Raw genomic sequence first — 26,360 nt, 5'->3', positions numbered from 1 at the left:
ATAAAGCTTTGTGCATCCTCTGTTTTTATTGGTTGCTAACATATTTTGACCATGTCATTTTTGTCATGAAACATGTAAAATAAATAAAATAAAATACAAAATATTATATTGATTATTTTGATTGTTACTGAAACTTTTTTTCCCCTAGAACTCCAAGATCATTTGCCAGACTCTGACTGATGGACTGCTCCTTAACAAGCTCAGTACTTTGGTTTCTCAGCGCACTGTGATCCTTCTTCTACTGACAGTCTTTTACAGAGGTAACAGACACATTTACAGCAGCACTGGATGAAGCCTGTATGAAAGAGGAAAAACGGCAAAAAAAAATTCAGGGAGTCAGGTGTGATTGCAAGATTTAAAGGGACAATTCATCCCAAATCAAAAACATATTTTGTCTTACTTTAAAGTGGAATTTATTGTTTTGGTGTAAGTGGTCGAGTATTGGAGATATCAACTGCAGAGACGTCTGCCTCCTCTCCAATAAAATGTAAACTGAAAGAAACTTGGGTATGTGCTCAAAATATATATATATACTAGTCCATAGCCATTGGTAGCTTTGTCACCTTCTACCTATGCCAATCCTCAATGCCTATGTGCAGTTTCACATAGATTGACCACGTCAGTGAGTAGAAAAACGTGGGACAGACAGAATGACCTATTAAATCAAGCCTCACTATATACATTGTACTGTTCCTTCATACTTCCATACATCAGTTACTGTGTGGAGGTATGGGGGAACACTTACAAAACAAACACACATCCAGTATTCATCCTGCAAAAAAGAGCAATTCAAATCATTAACAAAACCACATACAGAGAACCTACAAATTCACTTTTTATCAAATTAAGAACACTAAAATTCCAAGATCTGGTTGATTATAAAATTATTCAAATCATGCACAAAGCAAGAAATCATCAATTACCTGTCAGTGTCCAAGAGTTGTTCCAACTGAGAGAAAGTAAACATAACATCAGAGGAATCCACACATTCAAGAAACCACCAATCAGAACAACTGCAAAACTTCATTGTCTTTCAACCAAGGGTATAAACTTATGGAACAGCAGTAACAATGAGATAAAAACATGTGAAACCTTAACTAAACTAAAAAACATTTTCAGAAAGAATGTATTGCGTAAATATGAGATGGAACAGTGATATTTTTTTGTCTTGTTTTGTAAATTGCGTTTTGTCTTGCTGTAGGTTGTTTGTTTGAAAATTCTAGTGTATTTGTCTGTTATTGTATTATATCTTGAAAATCGAACTTTAAGGTTGTTGTTTTTTTGTTTTTGTTTTTTGTGTTGTTTTGTTGTTTTGTATATATATATATTTTTTTTAACTTAAATTGCACATATACAATATGAGGGGGTAGGACTAGAAAAGTTTTTTTTTACTTCTTCTTACCCCTTTTGAACATGACCAATATCATTTAAGTTGTTTATTATTTGATTCTGCTTTGCTTGTTTTGTTTTGTTTTATGTCGTATGCTTTATTTTGTTTGACTTTTTGTTTCTTTTAACATGTTCAATAAAATCGTTCAATTCAATGGCTGACTGACAGAATGACACACTGACAGTTTCCGTGATTATGTACAGCATACCATACCATGACTTAGTCATACCAAACATTAGAAACAACACCAACATTGGTCCACAGGGGGAGCCACAGCGATCGGTCGCATTTTAGCCATTTTGAAGCATTTTTCTGTTGTTATAGCGCCACCCAGTTGCCAATTAGAGTTAAATTTCTCCAGTCACCTTGAGGCATCCTGTTCTACATATCTACCAAGTTTAGTAAAAATCCATATGGCGGTTAGGCCTAGATAAGAAATGAGCTCTCTAGCGCCCCCATTTTGTTTGATGGGGTCAATAATGGAGGGGTCCCCTCAGATTATGTGTGGTCATATGCCTACAAAGTTGCGTGGTGATGGGTGAAACCCTTGAGATGTTCTACACCTTTATGTGATGAGCCACGCCCTCCGCAATATTCATTGCCTTATAGAAGCTCAGTTTTAGTAAGTTTTCCAACTTTTGCCAAGAGGGAACTTTAGATATTGCTCCTAGATTATGTTCACCCAGTTTCATGCAGATCGCTCAAACTTCCTAGGAAGAGATCCATTTGAAGTGTTTTTCAAAAAATTCAAAATGGTGGAAAATCTATATAAGCGGAAGTTATGGGTTCTTGAGGCAAATGTGTTCCTCATGAGGAGAGGCATCTCTGTGCAAAGTTTCATGTCTCTACCACATACGGGGCATGAGATATGCCCATTCAAAGTTTGACATTTCAATGGGTTGCTATAGCGCCCCCCTTTGGCCAATTGATGTAATATTGCTTCATTGGCATCCTCCCATGACCCTCTACCACTGTGCCAAATTTCACATGGATTGACCAAGTCAGTGAGGAGAAAAACATGGAGCAGACACACACACACACACACACACACACACACACACACACACACACACACACACACACACAGAGTTTTCGGCATTATATAGTAAGATATATAAAGTTAAAAGTAAAAAAATAACATAAAAAAGAATATCTCAACAGCAGAAATCATGAGCTGGTTACACAAGATAATCTGCAGACCTTGTTTTCTTTCTACTGAACTACACCTACCAACTGAATCACTGTGCAGAAGGAAGTGTACATCTAACCTGTAATGTTTGCTAGGTAAGATGAGCTAGCAGTACCAATTCATTGGTAGGATGGACAATGAAATATAAGTAATCTGCATTTGTTTTTATTGAGTAACCGTGTCATGATGAGACATTGCTGTTGAGGATATTTTTGTTTGTTTGTTTTTTGGCACTTTGAACACAACAAGCCGAGTGCCATCTAGTTAAACAGAATTATATAGCGCTTCTCTGTTCTTCCGACCATTCAAAATGCTTTTTACACAACTCACCCATTCGACCATACAAGGTGCTACCTCCTACTCAGTAACCATTTACTGGCATTCGCACACCGATTGAACAGCTATAGGGAGCAATTTGGATGCTTTGACCTGCAGGCTGGTGGAGCCGGGGACTGAACTTGTGATCATCGGATTAGTGGACGACCTGCTCTACCTCTAAGCAACAGCTGCCCCAAGATCCATTATATTAGAGAGAAGGCAGACATCTTTACAGCCGATATCTCTAACACTCGGCAGCTCATACCAAAACAATCTAGACTGATGCATAACGCTACAGGTAAAAGGAAAAATGTGTAAATCTGATCTTGGGGAGAACTGCCCCTTTAAAATGTGTTGTGTGTCTCTGCAGGCCAGTCTCAGGGGGCTAGACCTTCTCGAACAATAGTCACATTAGTTGGTGAAGACGTTATCTTGCCGTGCCACCTGGAACCCGCCCTGGATGTTGTTTCTAAGAGTGTGGAGTGGGGGAGACTTGACCTGGAACCAAGATTTGTCCATGTGTGGCATGAGGGTCAAAACATTCTCAGTAACCAAAACCCGTCTTACAAAGGAAGAACATCAGTGTCCATTGAGAAACTGAAGCATGGAGACCTTTCACTGACACTGTCTGCAGCCAAACTCTCCGATAATGGAATCTATAGATGCTACTTTCCCTCACAGAGTAAAGAATCTACTGTTGAGCTTATTGTTGGTGAGTGAGCGAAAGTTTTTGTGGTGCACATTTTGCATCGTACTCCTACATATCTTTGTATTCCAGTGGCTACACTGGTGCAGGTTTAATGTCTTGTTTTAAGCCCCGAGGTGTAGAATTTCTATGCTCTATGCTACAGTGTCATGTTGTTGGCAGGACAGTGTCCGTTTCCTTCAATTTGAAGGCGTAAACACTTTGTATCCAATTAAGTGATGATGCAGTTCAGGGTTTTTTCTTAAAAACTGAGAGCCATCCTGCTCTGCCTGACCCACAAACACATATGTGTTAATCACTGACACAAAAGTGACCCATAAACCTGCAAACCAGACCTGAAAGTTCTGCTAATGACCATCGCTCATTGCCTCAACAGGTGCTGGCCAGCTGACTGGCAGTGTATCATAACACTGCAAAAGGTTATGTCCTGCCGCATTACAAACTGATGCTGCAATGGTGGCTTTTAGCATTGGTGTATGATGCCAAAACCACTGACAAAGAGGCGGTGTTTGATGACTTCAGAATGAGAACGAGAGGGACAGAGAGAAAGCAATAAACCTAGGGGAAGAGAAGGTGGAAGATGAAAAATTGCACAATATTTCTATAGATTACTAATAACTTTTTTCAGAACGCTGCTTTGCCCTCCTGAAACCAGCAATATTTTCTAACAAGCTTACCCAAACACTCGACCCGTGCATCAGTAATCCAATTAGTTGCCAATCTAGGACATAAAGATTTACACTGGTCCCCTTGGCTCCTCACAGAGACATCCCAAACCAATTCAAAGAATGAGTACAGGGGCTATTGCAGGCAAATACCTTAGTCTGCTGGCACCCTCTTCTTCACCACAGGAGGACTCTACAGTGCAGAATTTTGGTGCATATATGAGTGAAAATGCATACTCTTTAGCTCCACCTACTTAGGCAAGGCAAGTTTATTTGTAGAGCACAATTCGTACACAAAGTAATTCAAAGTGCTTTACCGAGCAAGAAAATGCATTTTTTCCTACTTGGTCTACCATGTCTACCAACTGTATGATAGTCCTGCCATCGTGATGTGAATGAAAGTTGCTGAACAACCTTACTTGATTAACCAAAATTGTGTGGCAGGTCATCTTCATTCATTCATCTTCTAACTGCTTCATCCTCTTGAGGGTCGCGGGGGGGCTGGAGCCTATCCCAGCTACATCGGGCGAGAGGCACCCTCGAGAGAGAGGCGACAGGTCGCCAGACTATCGCAGGGCTGACACATAGAGACAGACAACCATTCACGCTCACATTCACAATTTAGAGTTATCAATTAACCTAGTCCCCAATCTGCATGTCTTTGGACTGTGGGAGGAAGCCGGAGTGCCCGGAGAGAACCCACGCTGACACGGGGAGAACATGCAAACTCCACACAGAAGGGCTCCCACGCCCGGGATCGAACCGGCAACCCTCTTGCTGTGAGGCGAGAGTGCTAACCACCACACCACCGTGCCGTGTGGCAGGTCACATATGATATATTTTGAAAGATGAGCTGTGGCCTTTCGGTCCTTGGGCCACGACTGGCCCCAGGCCTGGACTTTGGACATGCCTGAAGTAAGCTGAAAACAGGTCAAAATGAAACCAGTAATACCAATAATTTAAGTCAAGGTGTTTAGACATAAATTTGATTCAAGATTTAGCTGAATACAAATATTGGGTCAGTCATGGCAAAGACAATTTGTTTTACGGGGTTTGGATTAAGAACTAAGAAAACATATTTGATCGGGACTTCAGTAGTCTCTACAGTGGTAACAAAGACCTGACCAAGGACCAAGTCTGGTTGGATTTAAATTCTATGCAACACAGTCAGGTGTGGTTGAGTCCTGTTGTTTTGCTGCAGGTCAAAGGTCACTCTTTGGGAAAAAAAACCAACAAGTAACAAACAGACAAAAACTAATTCTTTAATATCAGATTTAGGGATTTTCGAAGACCTCTAGTTTACTGTCACCACTGGAGTATTGGTGAGCCTTGTAACAGCTGTTAAATATGTTATCAGGAGAGGACATCTAACACTATTTTTTTACACCAGAATGGCATTGAGAGTTTTTATCTGTACGATGTAGAATTGTCCCTATGTAGTGCATTGTATATACACGTGTTAACATTATTTTTACTTTTCTTTCCTATTGTCAGGTTCTGCTCCCTCACCAGTCATAGCAGGCACTAAATCAAACAGCAGTGTTGTGGTGTTACAGTGTGAGTCTGCAGGCTGGCATCCAGAGCCTGAGGTGTTGTGGCTGGACGGTGAGGGAAAGCTCCTCTCTGCTGGACCTACAGAGACAGTCAGAGGTCCTGATGACCTCTATACTGTCAGCAGCAGAGTGACTGTGGAGAAGAGACACAGCAACAGCTTCACCTGTAGAGTCCAACAGAGGAACATCAACCAGATCAGAGAGATACATATTCAGATGTCAGGTGATATTTTCCCCCCAAATATGATGATTTTTGATCAACAACAGCTGATATGTGTTTTTCTTTAACTCCTCTCTTGTGTGTTTTATCATTTCAGCTGATTGCTTTGGGGCCTCGTCTTGTTCTGCTGCTCGTGTCAGCATTCTCGTGGTTGTGTTCCTCACTTTTGTTTTTGCAGCGGCCTTTGTCGTGTGGAAATGGAGACAACACAAAATCAAAGGTAAAATACTACAGCTGTGTGACTGTGATGTGCACAGTCAAACACAAGATGTCACTGGTGACTATATGTTAACAAACTCATATTTGTAAGAGGAGAAAGTAAAGTCAGGTTGTATTTCATGGGAACATCAACATATGTCATACAATAATTTAATACAGAAGTTAAATTATTAGTGTTTAAGTATGAGTACACACTGGTGACCTGTGCTAGGATTGGCTTCAGCCCCCTGCAGGGTGAATGGAAGTACATATACATTGTTAAGACAAAGTTTGACTGACTCTGAGAATTTTGTCATGAAACACTGTTTATGCAGTAACATCTTCCTATAAAAGAATATAAATTATTGCTTTAGGTTTTAACTTCACTTATCTGTTCTTTCTATGTGTGTTGTTCACTTTCACACCTTCTCTCTACAAATTCAACTCTGCCTAAAACATTTAACACCTTCTATGTTCACACAGACACAAAGATGAACCGTGACGCTGAGAGAGCAAAGACAGAGAGAGAGCAGCTCATGGCAGAACGCAAGAAAATGGAGGATTTGGAAGAGAAAAAGGCAAAACTTGCAGAAATGTTACAGAAGAATGAAGAAGAAGAGAAAGACTTGGAGCAGGTGGTTAAAACACTGATGGAACAGGAGGAAGTACTGAAAGAACAGAGAGATCAAGCAGAGCATCAAAAGAACAACATGGAGAGAAACATTACAGATATTGAGAACAAGCTTCAGTCAGTGGAGAAGATGGCAGAGAGTGACCGATACCATGAGATGAAGAGCATTGTGTTAACGGCCAAAAATCAGTTGAAGGGTAGGAAACAAGAAGATCATAAACTTCACGTGGAAACACTGACACTACTGACTAAAACACAAAGTGTGATTAACAGAATGACAGACAGGAAGAAGGCAGCAGAAAACTACAAGGAGAAAATCAGTGAGCAGCTGGAGGAGATAGAGAAACAACAAGAGGAGATTCAGAGGAAATTGTAGTTTAGTTCATCCTTTATTGGATAAGGACATCACAGTAGCTTCAGAGGAGATTCAGAGGAAACTTCAGTCAGACTATCAACAGACATAGTCTAAGATTAAACATTCTCTGTTGCTTATACATATTTGCTTACATCAGTGAGACAGTAAAACATTTGCATTTTTAGATGTAACTCTCAATTAAAAAGATCATAAGTATACACATTCATGATCCAGTTAGAACTGATTGATGGGGTGAAAAGTGATTTATTTAGCAAAACATTGCAAACATTATGATAGAGTCTTCCTTTACTGGTTAACGATAACCATGTAAATGTTATCTGGATTAGACTGAACTCCTCATTAAGTCCCTTTGGCTCTAAACTGTCAAGGAAATGAATCCAGAAACATTCCTTTTATAGAAGGATTTTATCCTGATCTCCACCTCTCGGTGGGATTTTAACTGCTTTAATGCCCATGTATCTGTGATCTGCTGTGGTATGATTATGGCTATTAAAATGTCTGGCCACTGTCAATTTATGTTCATAGATTCTAGTTTTTAGTTCACGTTTTGTTTTGCCAACATAGCACAGATTGCAAGGACATTTTAACATTTTAATAAATATACAACAAGTTTAGTGTTGCATGTTATTCTACCTTTGACTTTCATAACCTTACAAGCTTTAGGATGTTGGAAGTAATTTTCTCTGATCAGATTTGGGCATTGAACACAATTAAAACAAGGAAAATTACCGTTAGACACACTGGGAAAAAAGTGTTTTTGGTAAAACAGATCTCACCAGATAATTGGGCTGCCTTTTAAAGAAAAATCTTGGTGGCTCTTGAAAAGCTTTCCCAATTTCTGGATCTGTATTCAGAATATACCAATAATTATTCACAACTTTTTTAAGTGCACTGGAAATAGGACCGTATGTGCACACCATTAAAACTGAGTTACCAGAAAAAACTTGATGAATTGAAAATAATTAAAGACATTTGACTGTACAGTTAAACTTTAAAATCTTTAAAAAAAAAAAGTTAAAAGTGTGGAATTCTTTACAGATTGGGATGCATTTCATTGTTAAATAATTGTTAAAAATGTCACTATTTTGTGTATTGAATTGTTTATGTTGATATAAGAAAGGATGTATTGTTTGTGCCCCTATTTTCTTTTTCTCTTGCTATTACCTGCAGCTGCTGCGTCAGCCTGATTATTGATAAGTGACACCTGTGTGTGATACATTGAGTTTGTTGCCTTTGCACGCTGAGGAAGGGTTTCACCAGAAACGCTCTTGTGGCAATAAATATTGTAATTGGAGTGCTGTCCTGTACCATTTTTTGACATTTTCATTGAGGATTCAGCACCCAGTTATACTTCTGAGGGTTGAGCGCGTTTATTTGGACTCCTCATTCAAAGTTGTCACATATTGCGGCTTTGTCAGTGGACTTTCATGTTTTTTTTATGTGCTCGGTATCTAAGAACCAACAACACGACGTCATCAAAAGCACGTGGTAGTTCAGAGTTTGTTGGACCCATCAGCCACCACTCCTACCCACCCTATAAGGACATTCCTGCTGTTTATATTATGTTGATACCGGCAGCGTTTCCAAGTGACACCGTCCAGTGGTACTTCATACTGCTGTGAAAGGTGGCTTTTGGTGTTCATCATTGACAAAGCAGCGGGATATGACGACCTTGGAATAAGAACATGCTTTGCAGTCACACATGAACAAGCCCTTGTTTCACTGACAATGTTTGGTCTTTGGAGGGCAGCACTAAGCTGCAAATGTCCCAATACCTGAGGACAAATCAGCCAGGTCCCATTCTCAAGTCGTCAAATGAAAGACTGAATACATTCATCATAAACTATACAGAGTCTACTGTATATTAACTCTGGACTGTTTAATTATTGATGTATTTGACAACACACAGACTGGTGGTCATTCTTAAACTAACACGTGTACAGATGTGAAGCCCTGACTGTATCTGACTGATCTTTGATGAAAGCTGTTGTCTTGTATCAAATATGAAGCTCAGTGTATTCAGCCTGTGTAGCTGAGGGGACAGGTCAAACTGATATGATGCTGATTTACAGGAGAGTTTATGAACCATGAACATAAACTACAGTTTAATAAATTAATCTATCATAATTAAAACAACTGGAGACTGAGAACAAACTGATATATGAGTCTGATTATATTTGAATAAATCACCATCATATCTGACAGGATGTGAGTGTTTCTGTGACTTCCTGTACAGACTGAAGGCTCCTGGAAACTGTCAGACTTCACCGCAGCTTTTCGTCACCGGCAGCGGCAGCCTATGTAAGGCAGCTGGAGGGAACCTTTCAATCATAATCACAATCATAATGCTGCCGGATGGCACTGGTGGCATTGGATTGATACATCACTGGACGGTGTCAGTTAGAAAGCTTGCATGTAACAGCTCAATATAAGGAGCAGGAAAGTTTTTACTGGGTGAGTGGGAACCCTGAAGTTTGTGTGCAAACTCATCAGCTTGATCTTGTGTCAGCAGTTGACCACACAGAGTCTATTTAAAAGCTGCAGCAGTTTTGTACTTGAAAGCATAGTCCTCAGACGTGTGAACAGGCAGAGCAGATAAAATAATGTGGTTTTACGGCTACACTACACTGAACAGCTACCTCATAAAAATAGACTCTGAGACTGTCAGTGAGCTGAAGCTCTCAGGTAAAGGCGAATGACCATCTCAAGCTTCATGACTGTATTCATGACTAAGAACACTGTGAATTAGATAACATTGAAAATTCATACAATAAGTCCAGTCGCATGGTCCTCTCTATCTAGTGAGCCTATTTAACAAAGATTTAACAAAGACAGTCTGTCCTCCATCCTTTAGGTGGTGTTTCTGCTCTCAGTGACCTGGAATACAAACAAACATGTTAACATATGTGTAAAAATAAATTACACTACATGCAAGTTATTTTTTTTTTGTTTTATGTTAAGAGACTAATAAATGAGTCAAACATCTATATAACCTTCTTTTTGTCTGTCTGTATCTGTAGTGATCAACTGTATTTTGTATCAGTCATTATGCAGATGATGTACTTTTTATTCCTATTATACCAAAATGACTCACCAAATGTGTTGCCTTGTTTGAGTAACTGCCTCCAACTGACGATACATAGATTTAATTTAAATTTGACATATAAAGTTGACCTGATAATGTTCAAGTGTCCTTACGTTGTTTTCTGACAGCTGCATATGTTGCTCTGTTTGCTTCAGCTGCATTTGCCTCTCCAGAAACTGAGGAATTACAGAAAAACATACATTTACTGTTATCCAGTATTTCAACAGAAACAACAACAAAAAACAACAACAACACAAACAACACAAATTATTAAACCTCAGCCCAGTCACTAGAGGAAATGTTGGCAGTGCATCTCTGCAAACCACAAATATGTTGAATTTTTGTGTTTCATATGTATTACATCATGGCGAGATGCCTGCCAAGCTGCAGACCACTGCTGACCACTGTTCGAGCCCAACAAACAACAAAACCGGTTGTGATTTCATGAGTCAGTCATTTTCCCGTGGATTTTAAGGCAAGAAAGGCTGTTGTATTCTAAACAAGACATCACTGCTTTTCCAGCATGAACTTTGTCCCCCCTGCCACCAAAACGTGTTTTTTCAAAACCATAACCAAAAGGTTTGTGTGCCTAAATTAAACACCCAATGCCAACATTTTTTCTGGCAACTGGTTTGTAATCTGGGCAGCGTAGCTGTTGTTTGCGGATGATATGCAATATGTTTGTCTTTTAACCACGTCAACATTTTTTGCAACAAGTTCTGCCTGTTACATGCATTGCCTGTTTTTTTAAAAACACACTTCTGTTTTCACAGGAAATTTAAGGATTAACATCTTAAATAAACGCACTACGTGTTTGGGTTTAGAAAAAAGAACAGGGTTTGGCTTTACAGTCTTATGGGAAGCAAACATAGGCCTCCTGAATGAAAGTCAGTGGTTGTTGGGCCCATTCACCACCCCACCTGCCCACCCTACTCCCGCTAAATTTCTCCCTGACGCTGCCAGACGCCATTAAACAATAACAGCAACCGGCCGCATATCATGTCGCCATGAAAGGATGGCTTTTTTTGTCGGTGTCTGACACCGGATGGCACTGACCAAGTGCCTGTTCTCGACAACTTGGGAGTGGGACTAGGTTGTATATGACTGGATGTCTGGAATTAAGGAGTGGATTAGATTGCGTTCAGTTTAACTGCAGAACTGAAATTTTTTTATCATATATCCAGATAAATCAATTAGTCATGATGTCGAAATCTCATGAATGCATATGAAAGCATCCGTCACTTGGTGTGTCTCTCCTTCAAGTTGACCTGATCTGTGCTAAAGTCATAGTGTCAGTGGTTAACTACAGTTTTAGTATTTAAAAGCTGTGACAGCTCTGTTCTCATGAACAGCATGTGAACAGACAGCAGAGAGAACAGTGTGGTTCAACTGTTCCACCAAGAGAAACCACTCAGTCCGAAAAGCTGTCACTGAAGCTGTGAAGCTTTCACATGACTCGCTACTGGCTTAATTTTGCTCCGCTTGAATGGATAATTGAAATTTAATAAATTAACTTCATCTAAATTAAATAATAATAATAATAATAACTTGAAAAGACATAACTTGCATCAAATATTTGGTATGATAAATGCTCAATTTTTAAGTGATAATAACATATTGTAACAATAAAGTACCTCTCTCATTCCTCTTTGGTGTGACAACAGCATATGTCACATCCTTCATGCGGTTCACAGTATTTGCCTCTCGATGGCCTGAAACATTAAATATATACATAATAAAATCAACTTTTATTTCAACAGGAAAAAATAAAACTAGATATAACCTAATAAGCAGCTTCATGGATGTATATTTGTTTGTTTAAAAGCCCACTCATAAAACACAAACCAGTAAATAATTAATTTAATTACTGACTTTGCTGATGACAGCCATCTTTATATCTCCGTTAATCCTAACTGTATGTGCAGGCTTTAAATAATGTTATGAATTTCCCAAGGTGATCTCTTTTTTAGCTAAAAATAAAGGACTGGCTACACTCTAATTTCTTGTAACTACAGTATACCTTGAGATTAAAACATTAATTTTGAGATTCAGAAATACAATTCATTTCTGCTAACTTGCTTCATACAAAGCCAAAGCAGGTTTCTCACATGGTTTGGGAAGAAAAGAAGCTCAAACTTTCACATTTGCCTGAACATGTTCTTTGACATACCAAGACAGTTAAAAAAAATAAAAGATGTGCGAGACGAGGCAAGACGAGACGGGGCGAGGCGAGGCGAGATGAGATGCAACATTGCAGCAGCAAAGGGACTGTGCAAACAGGAAGCATCAGCGGACAAAAACACAAAGTAATATATAAGTATCAGTAAAAAGATCAGTGTGACAAGTAAACTGTACAAAACAAGGAGCAGTATATTAAGCAAACAAAATTGAAACACAAAGCAACAAATAAAGCAGAAAAATGATGCAAAATACAATAAAGAGACAGACTGAATGGCTGATTTCACATTATTGAGCGATTAAAGTATAAATACTTAACAGTTTAGCATATACTGATGATGCACCAGAGTGATGATGAAATTATTGTAAAAATAAGATAATAACAAACCAGTACTGTTCTTCTTGTGTTTTGTGACACTGGCGTATGTCACTGTTTGTGGATCAGCTGCGTTGGCATTTTCATACACTGAAACAAACAGAAACAATGATAATTATTTTTTTTTAAATTTTAAATTAATTTTGATTTAAGTTTGTTTTTGTTGTTGTTGCTGTTTTGATTTGTTTTTCCTCTTGTGCTCAGTTTGGAGATTGACGAGATTTAAACTGTGACTTTCATTGACATTTCAGAACAATGGGATGTCGGAATTATGAGCGGACCCTGCTCCAACAGATTAAACCTACATAGAACTGTGTGAAAATTGAAAACAGTCTGTTTAAAAATGATAAAAAATGAATGGACTCATTGTAACAGAGGCATAGCAAAGCAGCAGAGCAACCCTGTCTGTTTTTACATTTCACATGAAAATAAATCAATCAAATCAATATATCCTGTAGTAAAAAGAACTACTACAAATATTAATGACTTTAATACCAGTCAGGTGTTTGCTTCCAAACCCTGCATAAACAACTGCATTATCATAGTGTATCTGGCAGCAACTACATGCTGCAAAGAAACAGAGCCAGTGTAGCAGGTGAAAAACCCCACTCTTCTGCTTCACCTACGTGACACAATGTGACCGTGCCCCATGTATTTAGACTCCAATGGAAATCAATCCAACTCAACAAAATCCTCAAATCAAATGAGTATGTTGACACTTTGTCACTCAAAGATACATTACTGAAATTGAGATACAAGACTAGAGTAAAGGAAGGCGTGTGTTTTAGGCTAAACTTGCTATTAACCCTCTGTTCACTAGCAAGGATCACGCCACAACAATATGAAGTTAACATTTTAATGAATGTTCTGAGGTATGAGATGATGTTGATGGTGAGTGGATGTAGAGGGGAGGGGCGAGGATGGATGGAGGGTATCATCAGCCAGGCTGGTCCGGAGGGTACGCTGAACGCTGGGCAGAAGGAGACTCAGTGTGGGGGTTCCGTCTTGGCATTTTCCGCCCAAGCTGATTATGGACCCCCAGAAGATTTGGATTTTTTATAAGCTCAGTTGGATGTGAGCTTGACGTAGATCATTGAGGTTGTTATGTATGTATGTGCGGTATGCCTGAGAGGACCAGCGACCTAGGACCTGGATGGTTTGGTCAGAGATGCCCATTCTGGCTGCGGTGGAGGCTGCGCCGATGCGGAAGGAATGGCTTGAGTAATGTTCAGAAGAAGTGCCTGAAATGCGGAGGACTCTGTGTAGATGTTTCTGGAACCAGAATCGGGTGGCCATTTTTCCTGTGTCGGTGAGAAATAGTGGGTGTTGAGGTAATGTGTTGGAAGCAAACCTGGAGTGGATGTATTTTGTCAGTGGCTCATATGGGCTGAGATAGGAGTTGAGGCGGAAGAGGTAGATGGGGAAAGAAATGCCCAGTTGATCGGTTTTGCTCCTTCGGAGTGTGAATATGAGAGAGTCAGAGGTATGGAAGGTTATGTCGGACATGCTGGGATGATGAGAAGGGTTGTAAGCGGAAGAAGTTGGGGCAACGTAAATGTAGGGTGTGGATGCAGAGGCTGAGAAGGTCGGAGGTGAGTGGCAGGCGTCTAGTTGGAGGCACGGGTTCCTTTGACTAGCATTGTAACGTGTGAATGAGAGATGGCTGGACAAGGGGAGCCAGTGACGAGTTTATAGAAACAGTTGATTCCTGCTAGGTAGGTCTGGATAGTGGATGCTCGGATGTTTAAGATGGAATGAGCATCAGTGATGAAGTTGCAGATGGATGTGATGTCGAGAGAGGGAAATGACATCTGGTAGGTGGCGTGATATGCTTTGAAAGAGTTCCAGCCGGTTAGATAGGCAGAGAGAGTGCTGGGAGCGAGGCTGTTCAGTATGGCCTCTTGTGAGGCGCTTGTGAGGTTTCTTAGCCGTGGAGCTAATTGAATATTGTGGCTGAAAACAGTGGGACTGATGTGGGATGAAGATCCGAGTTTGGAGCCAAGTGTCTGAATTTCTGGAATGAAAAGCGAGACAATGAGTCAGCGATGCTGTTGTAATGACCGGGAACGTGAGCTGCCTGGAGAATGAAGTGTTGTTGAGCTGAGATTAGTGTGAGTCTGCGCATAAACTGCATGATGATGGGAGAGCGAGATCGCCCTTTGTTAATTATCTCCACAGCTGCTGTGTTATCGGAGTGGATGAGTATGGATTTTTTTGACCATTCGTGCCCCCAAAGAATGGCAGCTATGATGATGGGATATAGCTCGTGGAGTGCGGATGAAGGAGAGCGGGACTCTGAATCGAGAGAGCTAGACTCTGAATCGAGAGAGCTAAACTCTGGGGGCCAAGCTGAAGCGAACCATCTCCCTCCATAGTAGCCGCTGAAACCTTTGGAGGGAGCTGCGTCCGTGTAAAGTTGGATGTCCTCGGGCTGCGTGAGGTAGTCTTCATAAAAGAACGAAATGCCGTTCCAGGAGGACAGGAAATGCTGCCACATGCGCATTTCCATTTTGCAGGTGTCATCTAAGGTGACTCTGTCGTGGAGTGAGGGGACAGTTGCTGCTTTAGTCAGGAGGTTGGAGAGGAAGGATTTTGCCTGAGGAATTATGCGAATGGCATAATTGAGATGGCCAAGAAGGGCTAGCAGCTGGCGTTTGGTGCATCTGTCTGCTAGGAGATAGTTAGATAGGAGCAAAGTGATGCGCTGTATTTTCTCGGCTGGCAGAGAAGCCTGGAAGGAGACTGAATCGAGAGTGATACCCAAGAACTCGATGGATGTGTCAGGCCCTGAGGTTTTCTCTTCAGAAAGAGGAACACCAAGTTCCGAAAAGGCTTTGATGAGGGTAGTGAGCTCGTGGCGAGGGGGTGAGGATGGTGGAGTGACTATGAGAAAATCGTCAAGGAGGTGTAATACATGAGGGAGTTTGTGGTTGTTGACCAAGATCCAGCAAAGGGCTTCTGAGAATGAGTCAAAGATCTTAGGACTGCTTCTGCATCCGAAGGTGAGGCGTACTGAGAAGTAAAAACTTCCTTTCCAGCAAACGCCGAAAAAACGCCAGTAGTCTGGGTGAATGGGCAGAACTTTAAATGCGCTGGTGATGTCAGCTTTGGAAAGCCATGCCCCGCGTCCTGCTAGACGGATGAGGGTGATGGCGTGGTCAATGTTTGTGTATTGCATGGAGAAATCTGGGCATGGTATGACGCTGTTCATGCTCGGGATGTGTGAGCCGTGTGGTGAAGATAGATCAATGATTAGCCTCTTTTTGCCTGAATATTTCCGAGTTGCAACGCCTATGGGACTGATGCGGAATATAGGAAACGGGGGACTGTCAAATGGCCCTATCATGAAACCCTCTTTGACTTCCTTAGCCAGCAGGGTGGCGACAGTGTGAGGTTCTGCGAGAGCGGACTGGAGGTTATGACAGATGTGTGAAGTGTCGGGAAGTACTTCCATACCGGGATGGAAACCGTGTGTGAAGCCATTGATGAGAAAATCAACAAACATTCTATCGGGATGATGTTGTAGAGCAGTGGCAAGGATGTTTACCTTAATGGGTGTGGCTAGGTGTCGTGCTAGTCATGTTGCGTGTGTGGTAGGGTTGTGAGGGCAGGTGGTCCTGGCGTGCGCACCTCCGCAGAAGGAACAGACGTGCAGGAGGCGGCAGTTGGAGAGGGAGCAGTCCAGGTGGTTGAAATTATTGCAGACCATCCTTCCTGCCTGGTAGAGGATTGGATGCCCCCGTTTATCCACCCCTTTAGGAACTGGGACGTTGACTGAGGGACGTGAGTCTGCGGGCTTAGGGATGATGGAAGGTGGGGGTGCAGCTACTGATAAACGGTTGAAAACTGAGGTGTCGCGTGAAGAAGAAGGACGTGATCGAGGTGGTGGGGCGCTGACTGTGCATGTGGTGGCAGGGTGGGAGGGGGCTCCGCACAACTCGCAGGAGAGGGATGTGCGGGCGGCGAAGATGCGGCAGTATAACTCGGAATCGAGAGTGCCCCAGTATGTTGCTTGGTTGAATTGTTGTATGCGGCCGGCTGCTTGATTAGCAAAATGGACGTGGTAAGAGTAAAACCCTGTCCCTCCGAATCGTAGTGCCATGTCGAGCACTATTGACAGGTAGTCGTCTAGCTCAGGTCTCCGTGCAGGGAAGGCTGAGCAGATGACATCTCTGTAGAAAGAAAAGGCAAGGGCAAATTCAGTGGGGGTCAAGTCTTTGGACCGAGATGGTAAAGGGTGGCGGAGCTGCATGTAGCCGGAGTGAGTGTGAATTTCTCTGGGTTGACTGGTGTCTATGATGGATGGCTGAAGGATTTGGGCTAGATCGACGTAATTACCAGTTAGAATTTGGTGGCGTAAGGTGGGACAGACAGGAGAAGGGCGATAGAGGGCTGAAGCTGGTTGGCTGGGTGGTGCTGCTTTGGCGAGAGTGTGGTTAGTTGCACAATCGTAAAAAACATTTGGGTGTTGGGGAGGGGGTAGGGAGGGGAAGGGGAGGGATGGGAAAGGATAGACAAGTCGGAAAGAGGGAAGCAGGCTGTACAGCTTGTGGTGGGGCCCCCTGGTTTGATGCGCTGGGCTCTTGACCTGCTGTGCTGTTGGTGAGAGAAGATAGGGGAGCAGAAGCCATGTTGTTTTGGATGACTGAAGGAAGGGTAGAGGAAGGGATGATGGGATGAAAGGATGCATGGGCACGGGGATTTTGTGAAGCCTGCGAAGACAGGGATGAAAAGAAAGCTGAGATTAGCTGAGAGAAGTCAGAGACAGAGGGAGCAGGCACAGGGGGACATACGACCTCCCCCCCACTAGGGGGGGCTGGTGCTGCAGGCTGTGGTTGTGGCGGGGTGACCTGAGTGACGTCACGGCTGGTGACGCCGGCGTTGGTTGGCCCGGGCGTCGAAGCCGGAAGCACGGGAAGCGTGGTCGAAGCAGCGGCGATGGAGGCTGAATACAGTTGAAACAACTTGGATTTGTTGTTGGTACGGTGGAAGTGGATGCCTTTCTCCTTCAGGAACCTTTGGAGACGGGCGACGGTCCAGTTTCTGATGTCGGGCGGTGATTGTGGACGTGGAGACTGCCGGGTTGGAGGTGGGGGCGGAGAGCAAGGGTGCCGTGTTTGTGGACCGGAGGCTCTTCACTGACGTGAAGGAGGCTGCCGATGGGTAGGTGGTGCGGAGGGATGAAGCCGGCCTCCTGCGGCGACCGGTGTGGTGGATCCTCGCAGAAGGTGGAGATGATGCCCGGGTTCTGCTGGGCGTAGGAGAGATCTCGTTGGTGGAGCTTAATCGGCGAGATTGTGGTACGTAGACCACCGAACGCACCCGACTCCTGCGGGTTGCTTGGCTGCGGTCCGGTTGCTGCTCCGGAGGAGGATAACCAGTCTCGTACAGTTCGTCATAGAGATCGCTGTCGGAATCAGGTGGACCGATGTGCAATTCGGCGTCCGTCCATGGTGGGTGAGTAGCTAATTGCTGTATTGACTTTAGTCAGGGATGCTGTTTAGCTGTGCGTGAAGCACTGTCTGTCTGAGGATCTGTTGAGAGATCTGAGACAAACAGGGCTGGATGGATTGGCCTGGTATAAGTAGCTTGTCAGGTGATTAGAGGTGTGCTTGAGGCGTGACCCTGCTCCCGAACCTAAGTTAAGTGGTTAACTTCATTTTCACCTAAATTAATTTCTATGATGACAGAAATATACAGTGTTCAATAGCTGTTTCATACTCACCTGGGTCTGATTCTGTTGTTGGCATCTCAGAGGAAAAGCACGACACTGTAGGACAAAAGAAAAAACAATGACATCATGACACAAATTGAAACAGAGATTAACAGCAAAAACCTACACACCTGGCTCAGTTTTTACCATAAAAACTGAGGCAGGTAAAGCTCGGTAGAGAAAAGTATCTGAATCATTCCGCAAAACCCCAGATTAGTTTCAACAGCAATGTTTACAATTTTTTTATGTTAATGTTTTTTTAAATCTTCACTTTACAATATTGGAATATGGCAACTACAATAATAACCTATTCTTTACTGAAGAAAATGCACTTAAAAGCACACTATATTTTTCTCCCGTGTGCTTTTTCTGTACCTCTGCGTTTCCGACACTGAAGCAGTCCCACAGCCGTCAGCAGCACAGCCACGCACAAAATGGTGAGGACAGCCGGTAACAGGATGGAGAGTTGAATGGAGCCGGAGTGGGGACGATGAGGAGGAGTCTCTTGATCCTCTTGAGATGTTGTGTGTGTGGGAGCAATATATGCTGTTAACAACATGAGAAAAGATAGTCTGGCAATAATAACATAATACATAATAATAAAAAAAAAGATACTCCAAAATCAGTTAAAATATGTAATATGATATGTCACAAAAGTAGGCTGTGTGTCTGTGATTATGTTATTGGGCCTTATAGAGGCCAGTCCTGGTGACTAAAGTCTAACTCTAGGGATGTTGGTCTTTGGTCCAGGCTGACAAAAATCGACAACACTCACATGGATTGCAATGGAATTTGGTTCAGACATCCATTGTCCCCAGAGGAATCCTAATAACCTTGGCGTAACACATGCATCTCATATTTGCTGAGGCAGCTCCTGGCGCAACCTTTCGGGCTAATTTTTTTCACTATTGTCCCACTGATGGTTAAGTTGTATGTGGAAACATTTTTTTTATATGTATATTTTTCCAGCCCGTTCTCATTCCAAAGTCATCAAATACTGTTGCTTTGTCAATGATTTTGGCGTCACACGCCTGGTGCCAAAAGCCACCTTTCGGGGCAGTATGATATACACTGATTGGCGTCAGTTGGTGATGTGGCCAGATAGCACCTGTCACAGTAGTATGATACGTGGCTGGATGGCATCAGGTTGAAACACTGCTAGCTAGATGTGTTTAAGGAGCTGGAAAGCCCCTATAGAATGGGAGGGGTGGTGGATTGGTCCAACCAAGCCTGGACTAACAAACTCTGGACTTTCACCCTTCCCTTCCTTTATAAATGTAGAGCCAAACCATTTTTTTTAAACCTAACCATATGCTTCTGTTGATATCCTAGCATTGGTAGCGACATCCTGGAACATCAACAGCAGACGCAGGAGGATAGGACGACGCAGCAACATGGTACAACTTGGGATGTGAATGCATTGATGGTTCCCTCTGTGCAGCTCGTTTGTTTTATGCACTGTAATGAACATTGCTACCTTGAGGATCTATTAGCATATTCAAGTTTTCTATTATTGCTAATTTGTGCCATTTATATCGCAAGAATATTAAGTACAAGTTAAAAATGTTTTTTTCCACTGACATACTTGATAATACTATGATATTTATGATTTCATTATGTCTCACCTCTGACAGCCAGCCAGCTCTCTGGTGATTCTCCAGCTCCAGAGATTTTGCACTTGTAGAGTCCTTCACTGGACATGGAGACATTTTGAAAGGTCATCTCGCCTGTATATCCAGTATCACTGACACAACCATCTTTATAGAAATCAGCTGGAGAGTTGGAGGTTGTTGCCTTTTTTCTACAGCGCAGAGTGACTCTTTGTCCTTCCATCACAGGGAGAGCGGGACTCTCCAGGATCACATCACCAGCTGGACAAATAAAATAGTGTGTAAGAATTCTTCACCCATTCTCTAGATTTTTCTGGAGCTTTCAGCCACCTTTTGCCATTTATGAACGCCATAAATTTTGCTTGACTTAATGTTTGCTAAACTTACCAGTGACAGCAATGTTGACAGTGTTGCTTCTTTCTCCCTCTCCATTTTCACACCAGTATTCTCCACTGCATGTTGCATAGGCAGGTGTAATGTTTAAGAATCCAGGTGATGTCTCCCGTTGAGTAACATTTGAGGAAGTCTTTGTCATCACTCTCCATTCTGATGAGCTGTGAATTCCTACGCAGTTTAATGAGATGGATTCATATTCAAAGAACTGCAGTCTGTTTGGACTAATGTGAAGAATCGCTGCATCTGTGACAAGGAAAAACAAAAGAAAGGAACGTTAAAGATTGCAGATCTCTTCCCAAATTTGATTTCCATACTTTTGTACGCTCTGACATGAAGTAGCCTTCAGTAACTCTGGCATGGTGCCCTCATCACTCTTTCACGTAGAATCGAAGTTCTCACATTTGAAGTGCCAAAACGAAGAATACTATGCAAACTCCAACCTGAGATGTAATTGTACATAATGTTCCAAGAAACAAATGTAGAAATGATGTTTGTGTTTATATGGTTAATTGACAAAGCTAAACTCACCAGCTCTCTGAACATTGTGGCTGTTCTGACCTTGATCAGTGAGCAGCAACAGTATAGTCACCACTGGAGAGACAATAGAAGAGAGCAGTGTATCAGACATACCTGTCTTTATACAGTTACTCACACATATATGACAAGATCATTCAATTATATAAATAGCCTAAAATTTATTCGGGCAATGCGGCAGCAATGTTGTTAGCTGACCCTTTGCTGAGTCTCGCCCCCAGACACAGACTGGCCAATCATGACGTAGCATCAGGCCGACTCAGACCAGGCCGACTTAGCTAGCTAGCTACTGAAGATATAGCCTACTGAATGCATACACATGCTGCTTTTGCTTTGTAATGATTATAACAGTGAAACAAAGACTGACCCTGCTGTGCAGGAACCAGTGAAGGGAAGCAGGGAAACTTTGCCGAAGCCAAACACTGTTGGACACACTGCGATGCCACACAGCTGGTTCAATATCAGCAAAGTTTCCCTTTATATTCATTGTCTTGTGTGGCGATCAGCAGTGATGTGGTGGTTCACTTTTACACTGTGATCTGTAGCCTATAGTTCGGCTTTAGCTTCTAACTATCTTTGTCTTTTTAACCTGTTGTTGCTGCTGAGTCAGTTTGACATCCTGGATATATCCTTCAAACACAGCCTGTAGACCCCTCTGTCTGCTTCTCTCTGGAATCACTCTTTCATTTCTCCAAACATATGATCCTATTCCTTCAGGGAGTGCAGTTAGTTACAGCTTACTGCGACAGCTTGTCGGACTATCACAAAGGGGCGGGGCTTAAATGCTCATTATTCACTGTATTTCCAACCTTGACACCTGTGTCAACATGTTTTCAATGTGGAACTTTTTTTATTACAACTTATGGTACTTGTCAGACAGACATGCAAATACAAAATAAAGTGAAATATAATAAAATAAAAACTACATACAGTATACAGTCAACAGTGGTTAAGTAATGTAACTAAGCACACTTCCTTAGGTCCTACTTGGTACAAATTCGAGGTACATACTTGCGTACTTCTATTTTATGCTACTTTATACTTATGCTCCACTCTATCTCAGAGGTAAATATTGTACTTTTAGCTTTGCAACATTCGTCTGACAGCTGTAGTTACTTTTCAGATTACTTTTTCATCCCCTTACTGTCAAGTGAAAACCATGTATCTCCAGATGTGTTCAATACTGAATGTTTGCAATAAACTGAAGGATGGGGTGTTCTGTAATGTGTTGAGAAAAATTTTCTAACCTTTCAAGCGAAATAAACTTGAAAAGTTGACTTTTTAGAGATACGTGGTTCTCACAGCCACGGTACAAACATGATGATCTTAAAGAATATGATGCATTGCTGCAGATTACACTATCCAACAGTTTATAAAGGAGTTAAAATGAGCACAACTTTAAACATCTACAGCAGTAAAATGACACATTAATGCAGAAGGGGTATTAGTTTTTTACTAAGTAAAGGATCTAGCAACATCGTCCACCACTGACATTGTGTCATTGCAGGTTGAAGTCAATAGATACAAATAGATGAAAAGAATATCTATTATGCTACCTTTTCAATTGTGCATTCCTTTAATATACTATTTAATATATTGTACTATTGGCTGCAAATAAAGAGAACGTGAGTATTATAACATGTAGTGGATATGCAAAAGACACGGCAATATATTTTGTGTAATTAATATCAACTTAAGACAGACTCACTCAGTCCGATGCAGAGCGCTGTGACCTCCATGGTGTCCTCTTGCTGACTGTCTGATCATCAGACTGACGAAAGAGCTAAATGTGATCTAGGTGTGAAGCTATAGCACTTCCTTTTCCTGTGCAGAGTGGAGCCCACAACAGTTTATAGCATGTAAACTGTCTTTCAGGTCTCAGTTGCTCTGGGAGATAAAAATATTTTCATGAAGATAGTCAACTGTCAGAGCCGCTGTGGTCCTGAGCACAAACCTGAAAGACAGAGACAAAGTTAGTTGGTCAGCTTTAATTTTATCACATCATTTAAAACGGGCCCTTTTTTACAGGCAAACATTTCGTTAATTCAGTCTGTCTGAACAGATATATAATATCCCCTGTGGCTCTGGTCTGAGAACATAACCTTGATGATGTAAGTGTGATGTCATCAGTGTTGTCTTGGTTTTGGATACTAATTTTTCGTGGAAAGCTTGCATTATAAACTGGAGGCACAGACTTTGAAGGACTTGAGCAGGAGCGTCTGGTGAATTCTGGCTACGAAGGACTTGTATGCACACACAAGACAAAGTGAGCAGGTAGGATAGGAGATAATTTACTTGAGGGGATTGTCAGGAACAGGCTGACAACAGATAGGTGATCCAAACAGTCAAACAAATCCAAGAGGGGCACAGCAGGGCTGCGGTCAGCCCTGACAAAACCTAGCAAAAAGTTTATTTAAACTGAAACAGTGGTATGTTTAACACCCTATTGTGTTACGCACAACTCTGACACACCCACCAAGCAAGAGAAAACATACCTCAAAGCCTGTTGCACACTGTTTCAAAGACACAACATGGAAACCGTAGCAAAAAGGTTCAAAACTTTTAAAGATTAAACATGACCCAGGTGAGCAGGTCTGGAACAGGCAACACAATCAGTGTTCAGGGTCAAGGTCAGATTCAGGTTTAGGATCAAAGGACTGGAAAGCATAGGCGTAACTGACAATATAGGGAATGAGTGGAAATGGGCCGGTTATATACTGCATGACTGATGAGGGAAAGTAGAAACAGGTGGGCAGATGAATGAGAGAGTCAGGTGACTGGGACTGGTTGGAAGGTCTGAGGACATCTGGTGGATGGATGAAGAATGGCAACACCAGAGTTCCTTAATGTATGATTAGTGATGTGATGAATTACTGGTGTGCATTACACCTTGTGGGATATGCTATATTCACTAGCTGCTCACAACCAGCTGCATGCAACAGACAAGTTTGGGGAAAAGGTCTGCACCTGCAAACAGTGAGTGAAAGTCAATATTATCAGTTTGGGATTTAAAGGGTAAACTGAGACTGCTTCTCTGATTTCCCTGCACTGCACTGGCCACAGATGCACATTTGAATCCTCTGATTTGCTGGTTATTGAATTATTTTAGCCGTGAAGACAGTAGAACATACTGTACACCACAAATCCACCATATGGCCAAAAATATGTGGACACCTCAACATAACTGTTATTGCTGAAATATTATTGCAAAACTCAAACCAGTCTTAATTCCAGGTTATCGAGACCAAGGCTTTGTTATGCCACTCTGCATCTCATAGTGACTCACAGGGCACCCTTCAGTGTATCTATGTGTTGCACCACTGAAACCACACTGTTCTCGTTCTGAAGTCGTCACATAGCGCCACTTTGTCAGTGGTTTTAGTGTCAGACTCTGAGGCCAAGAGCCACCTTTTGTGGTGGTATGATACACCGCTGGGTGGGGCAATGTTTAACACTGCCAGACGGAACCTATTGTGGTGTTATGATACACAACAACAAGATAATATCCTAAAGCGCTGGAAAGTCCTATAGGTTCGACAGGAGGGGTGGTGGATGGCTCCAACAAACCCTGAGCTTTCACCTGAGAGGCCAGAGTTCACTTCTTGGATGAATGTAGGGCCGAACCAAGGTTTTTTTTTCCTAAACATATTCACGCGCTGTTGTCCTAGTGTTGGTTGCGGCATCTTGGAACATAAAGACGCAGAAGGATACCTAGCACGTAATATAAAGATGTGAAAGGTGACTGACAAAGCAGCGACATGCTGAAACACACTGTAACACCTCGTTAATGTTGTGAAATGGTCTCCTGAATGAATGTCTGGTTTATTTGACCCACAAATGGGTTTACACCGAGTCAGCTCAAACCCCGGCTTGATTCATCATTAAGTTAAAGTGTGCCTTTGGTGTTGATATCACACTCCAAGGAGTGTAACAAGTCAGATTTTGGTGCTCTGGGAATGAGAATGGACTGCAAAGCTCCCCAATCTCTACTACAACAGCCTCGTCTCTTTAGTTTAAGGCTTTCCACCAGATGCTGGAAACTTGCTGAAGGGATTTCTTCAACCACAAAGATGGGGACATTCACTTTTTCTTTCTCTCCTCCTGATGCTTTCACATAGGAACATGTAAATGTTGTCCTCTTTTGCCCTCTGCTGTTAATCTGCTGTGTATTACACATCTTAAACATTCATATATACGTAGGTGTTTATCGGCTCAAAGTTCATAAACCTGCATGCAACACTGTTGTACAAAATTTATCTTTCTTTATCTATGTGGTTTTAGTGACCAAACATCACACATGTGGTGCTGCAATTTAGTTTAAATATTAGCAGTCTCTCCACCTGTGAGATGATACACAGCTCAGTTTGTTGATGCAGTAATGTGTTTTATTACCAGCAATCGTTTGCCCCCAGCATATGTCTACCATTCAATAGTTACTTATTCACCAACAGATGGTGAAAGTGAAATAAACTTGTCGCAGCATTTATGGCTGATATTCAGATTAAATATTAACCCTTTCAGTTTGATGGCATTGATAATCCAACAGCCTGAAATCTTAACATGAATCTTTTTTTTTCTCAGTTTCTTTTTTAGTTGTATTTTCTATAAACTGGTTCAAATAACTGACAATGGTTCTTCAGTTTGGAGTTTATCTCTTTTGTATAAACTAAGCACAAAAAGTAAAGAAATTTGTGTTTGGTAAATTATTTCTTTGTTGTAACAAAGCTTCTTGGCAATAAATCTTATACCGTTGGACAGCCTGTTTGTTTCCCTTTTAAAGTGTGCCACATTTGTAGGATGAGCAGCAGAGCTGAGTATGTGGGTTGTGCCCATGAAAAATTTGCCAAATCTTCTCTGCCAATGCCAAACAGCTTTTTTTTTTTGCTGTTGCTTTTGACTCTTGTTTTGAGCTTCTGGTACCCGCAGGTGCTGACACCCTGTCAGCACTTAGGAACTGTAGGCAGTCTTCTACAGATTTGGAGCCAAGGTTTGCAGGACGATATGGCTGATGGCTCTCTGGCCATACAATCCAGAACAGACTGCACACAGTTAATCTTCGGTCTCATAGGGCTGCCAGGAGGCCTGTAATGACTGCTCCTCACTGTCAGGCCCATTTGTACTGGTGTCAGCAACAGGTGCACTGGAACCTGATATGTGGAGGAATGTTATGTTCAGCAATGAGTCCAGATTCTGCCTACGGCAGTTGGATCGTAGGGTCGAAG

At 41.9% G+C, this 26,360-nt stretch overlaps 2 protein-coding genes across 4 annotated transcripts in view; one reads left to right on the top strand and one right to left on the bottom strand.

Annotated features, from left to right (window-relative positions):
- The window catches only part of LOC125884275 (butyrophilin subfamily 1 member A1-like), a 55,258-nt gene that overhangs the window by 13,148 nt on the left and 15,750 nt on the right, over positions 1-26,360 (top strand). Inside the window, exons 3-5 of the mRNA XM_049569173.1 lie at positions 149-260; positions 3,268-3,609; positions 5,763-6,044. Of these exons, the coding sequence (XP_049425130.1) occupies positions 149-260; positions 3,268-3,609; positions 5,763-6,044 (736 nt within the window). The remainder of the gene's footprint in view (positions 1-148; positions 261-3,267; positions 3,610-5,762; positions 6,045-26,360) is intronic.
- Positions 9,600-22,878, bottom strand: LOC125884002 (low affinity immunoglobulin gamma Fc region receptor II-b-like). 3 transcript variants are annotated; one of them, XM_049568689.1, is made up of 10 exons: positions 22,847-22,878; positions 21,133-21,195; positions 20,596-20,847; positions 20,224-20,469; positions 18,974-19,144; positions 18,611-18,655; positions 12,898-12,975; positions 11,966-12,043; positions 10,445-10,507; positions 9,600-10,123 (listed from the first exon to the last, which is right to left on the bottom strand). In XM_049568689.1, exons 1-10 carry the CDS (start codon positions 22,875-22,877, stop codon positions 10,116-10,118), a joined length of 1,035 nt encoding a protein of 344 aa, XP_049424646.1. In that variant the 5' UTR covers position 22,878; the 3' UTR covers positions 9,600-10,115. The 3 variants fall into 3 exon arrangements, with proteins under 3 accessions (XP_049424646.1, XP_049424645.1, XP_049424647.1); XM_049568688.1 differs by lacking the exon at positions 9,600-10,123 and having other exon boundaries at positions 10,371-10,507; XM_049568690.1 differs by lacking the exon at positions 9,600-10,123 and having other exon boundaries at positions 10,371-10,507; positions 18,974-19,111.

The sequence above is a fragment of the Epinephelus fuscoguttatus genome, linkage group LG23 (genome assembly GCF_011397635.1).
Source record: "Epinephelus fuscoguttatus linkage group LG23, E.fuscoguttatus.final_Chr_v1".
Lineage (NCBI taxonomy): Eukaryota > Metazoa > Chordata > Actinopteri > Perciformes > Serranidae > Epinephelus > Epinephelus fuscoguttatus.
This window is presented reverse-complemented; position numbering and strand designations above follow the sequence as displayed.

Excerpts from the sequence above, each read along its gene's own strand:
- LOC125884002 (XM_049568688.1), bottom strand. The coding sequence starts at position 22,877 with ATGGAGGTCACAGCGCTCTGCATCGGACTGA. Across the intron at positions 21,196-22,846 it reads AGCGCTCTGCATCGGACTGA|TGGTGACTATACTGTTGCTG; the intron begins GTGAGTCTGTCT and ends TTGTCTCTCCAG. Across the intron at positions 20,470-20,595 it reads TGTCAACATTGCTGTCACTG|CTGGTGATGTGATCCTGGAG; the intron begins GTAAGTTTAGCA and ends TTATTTGTCCAG.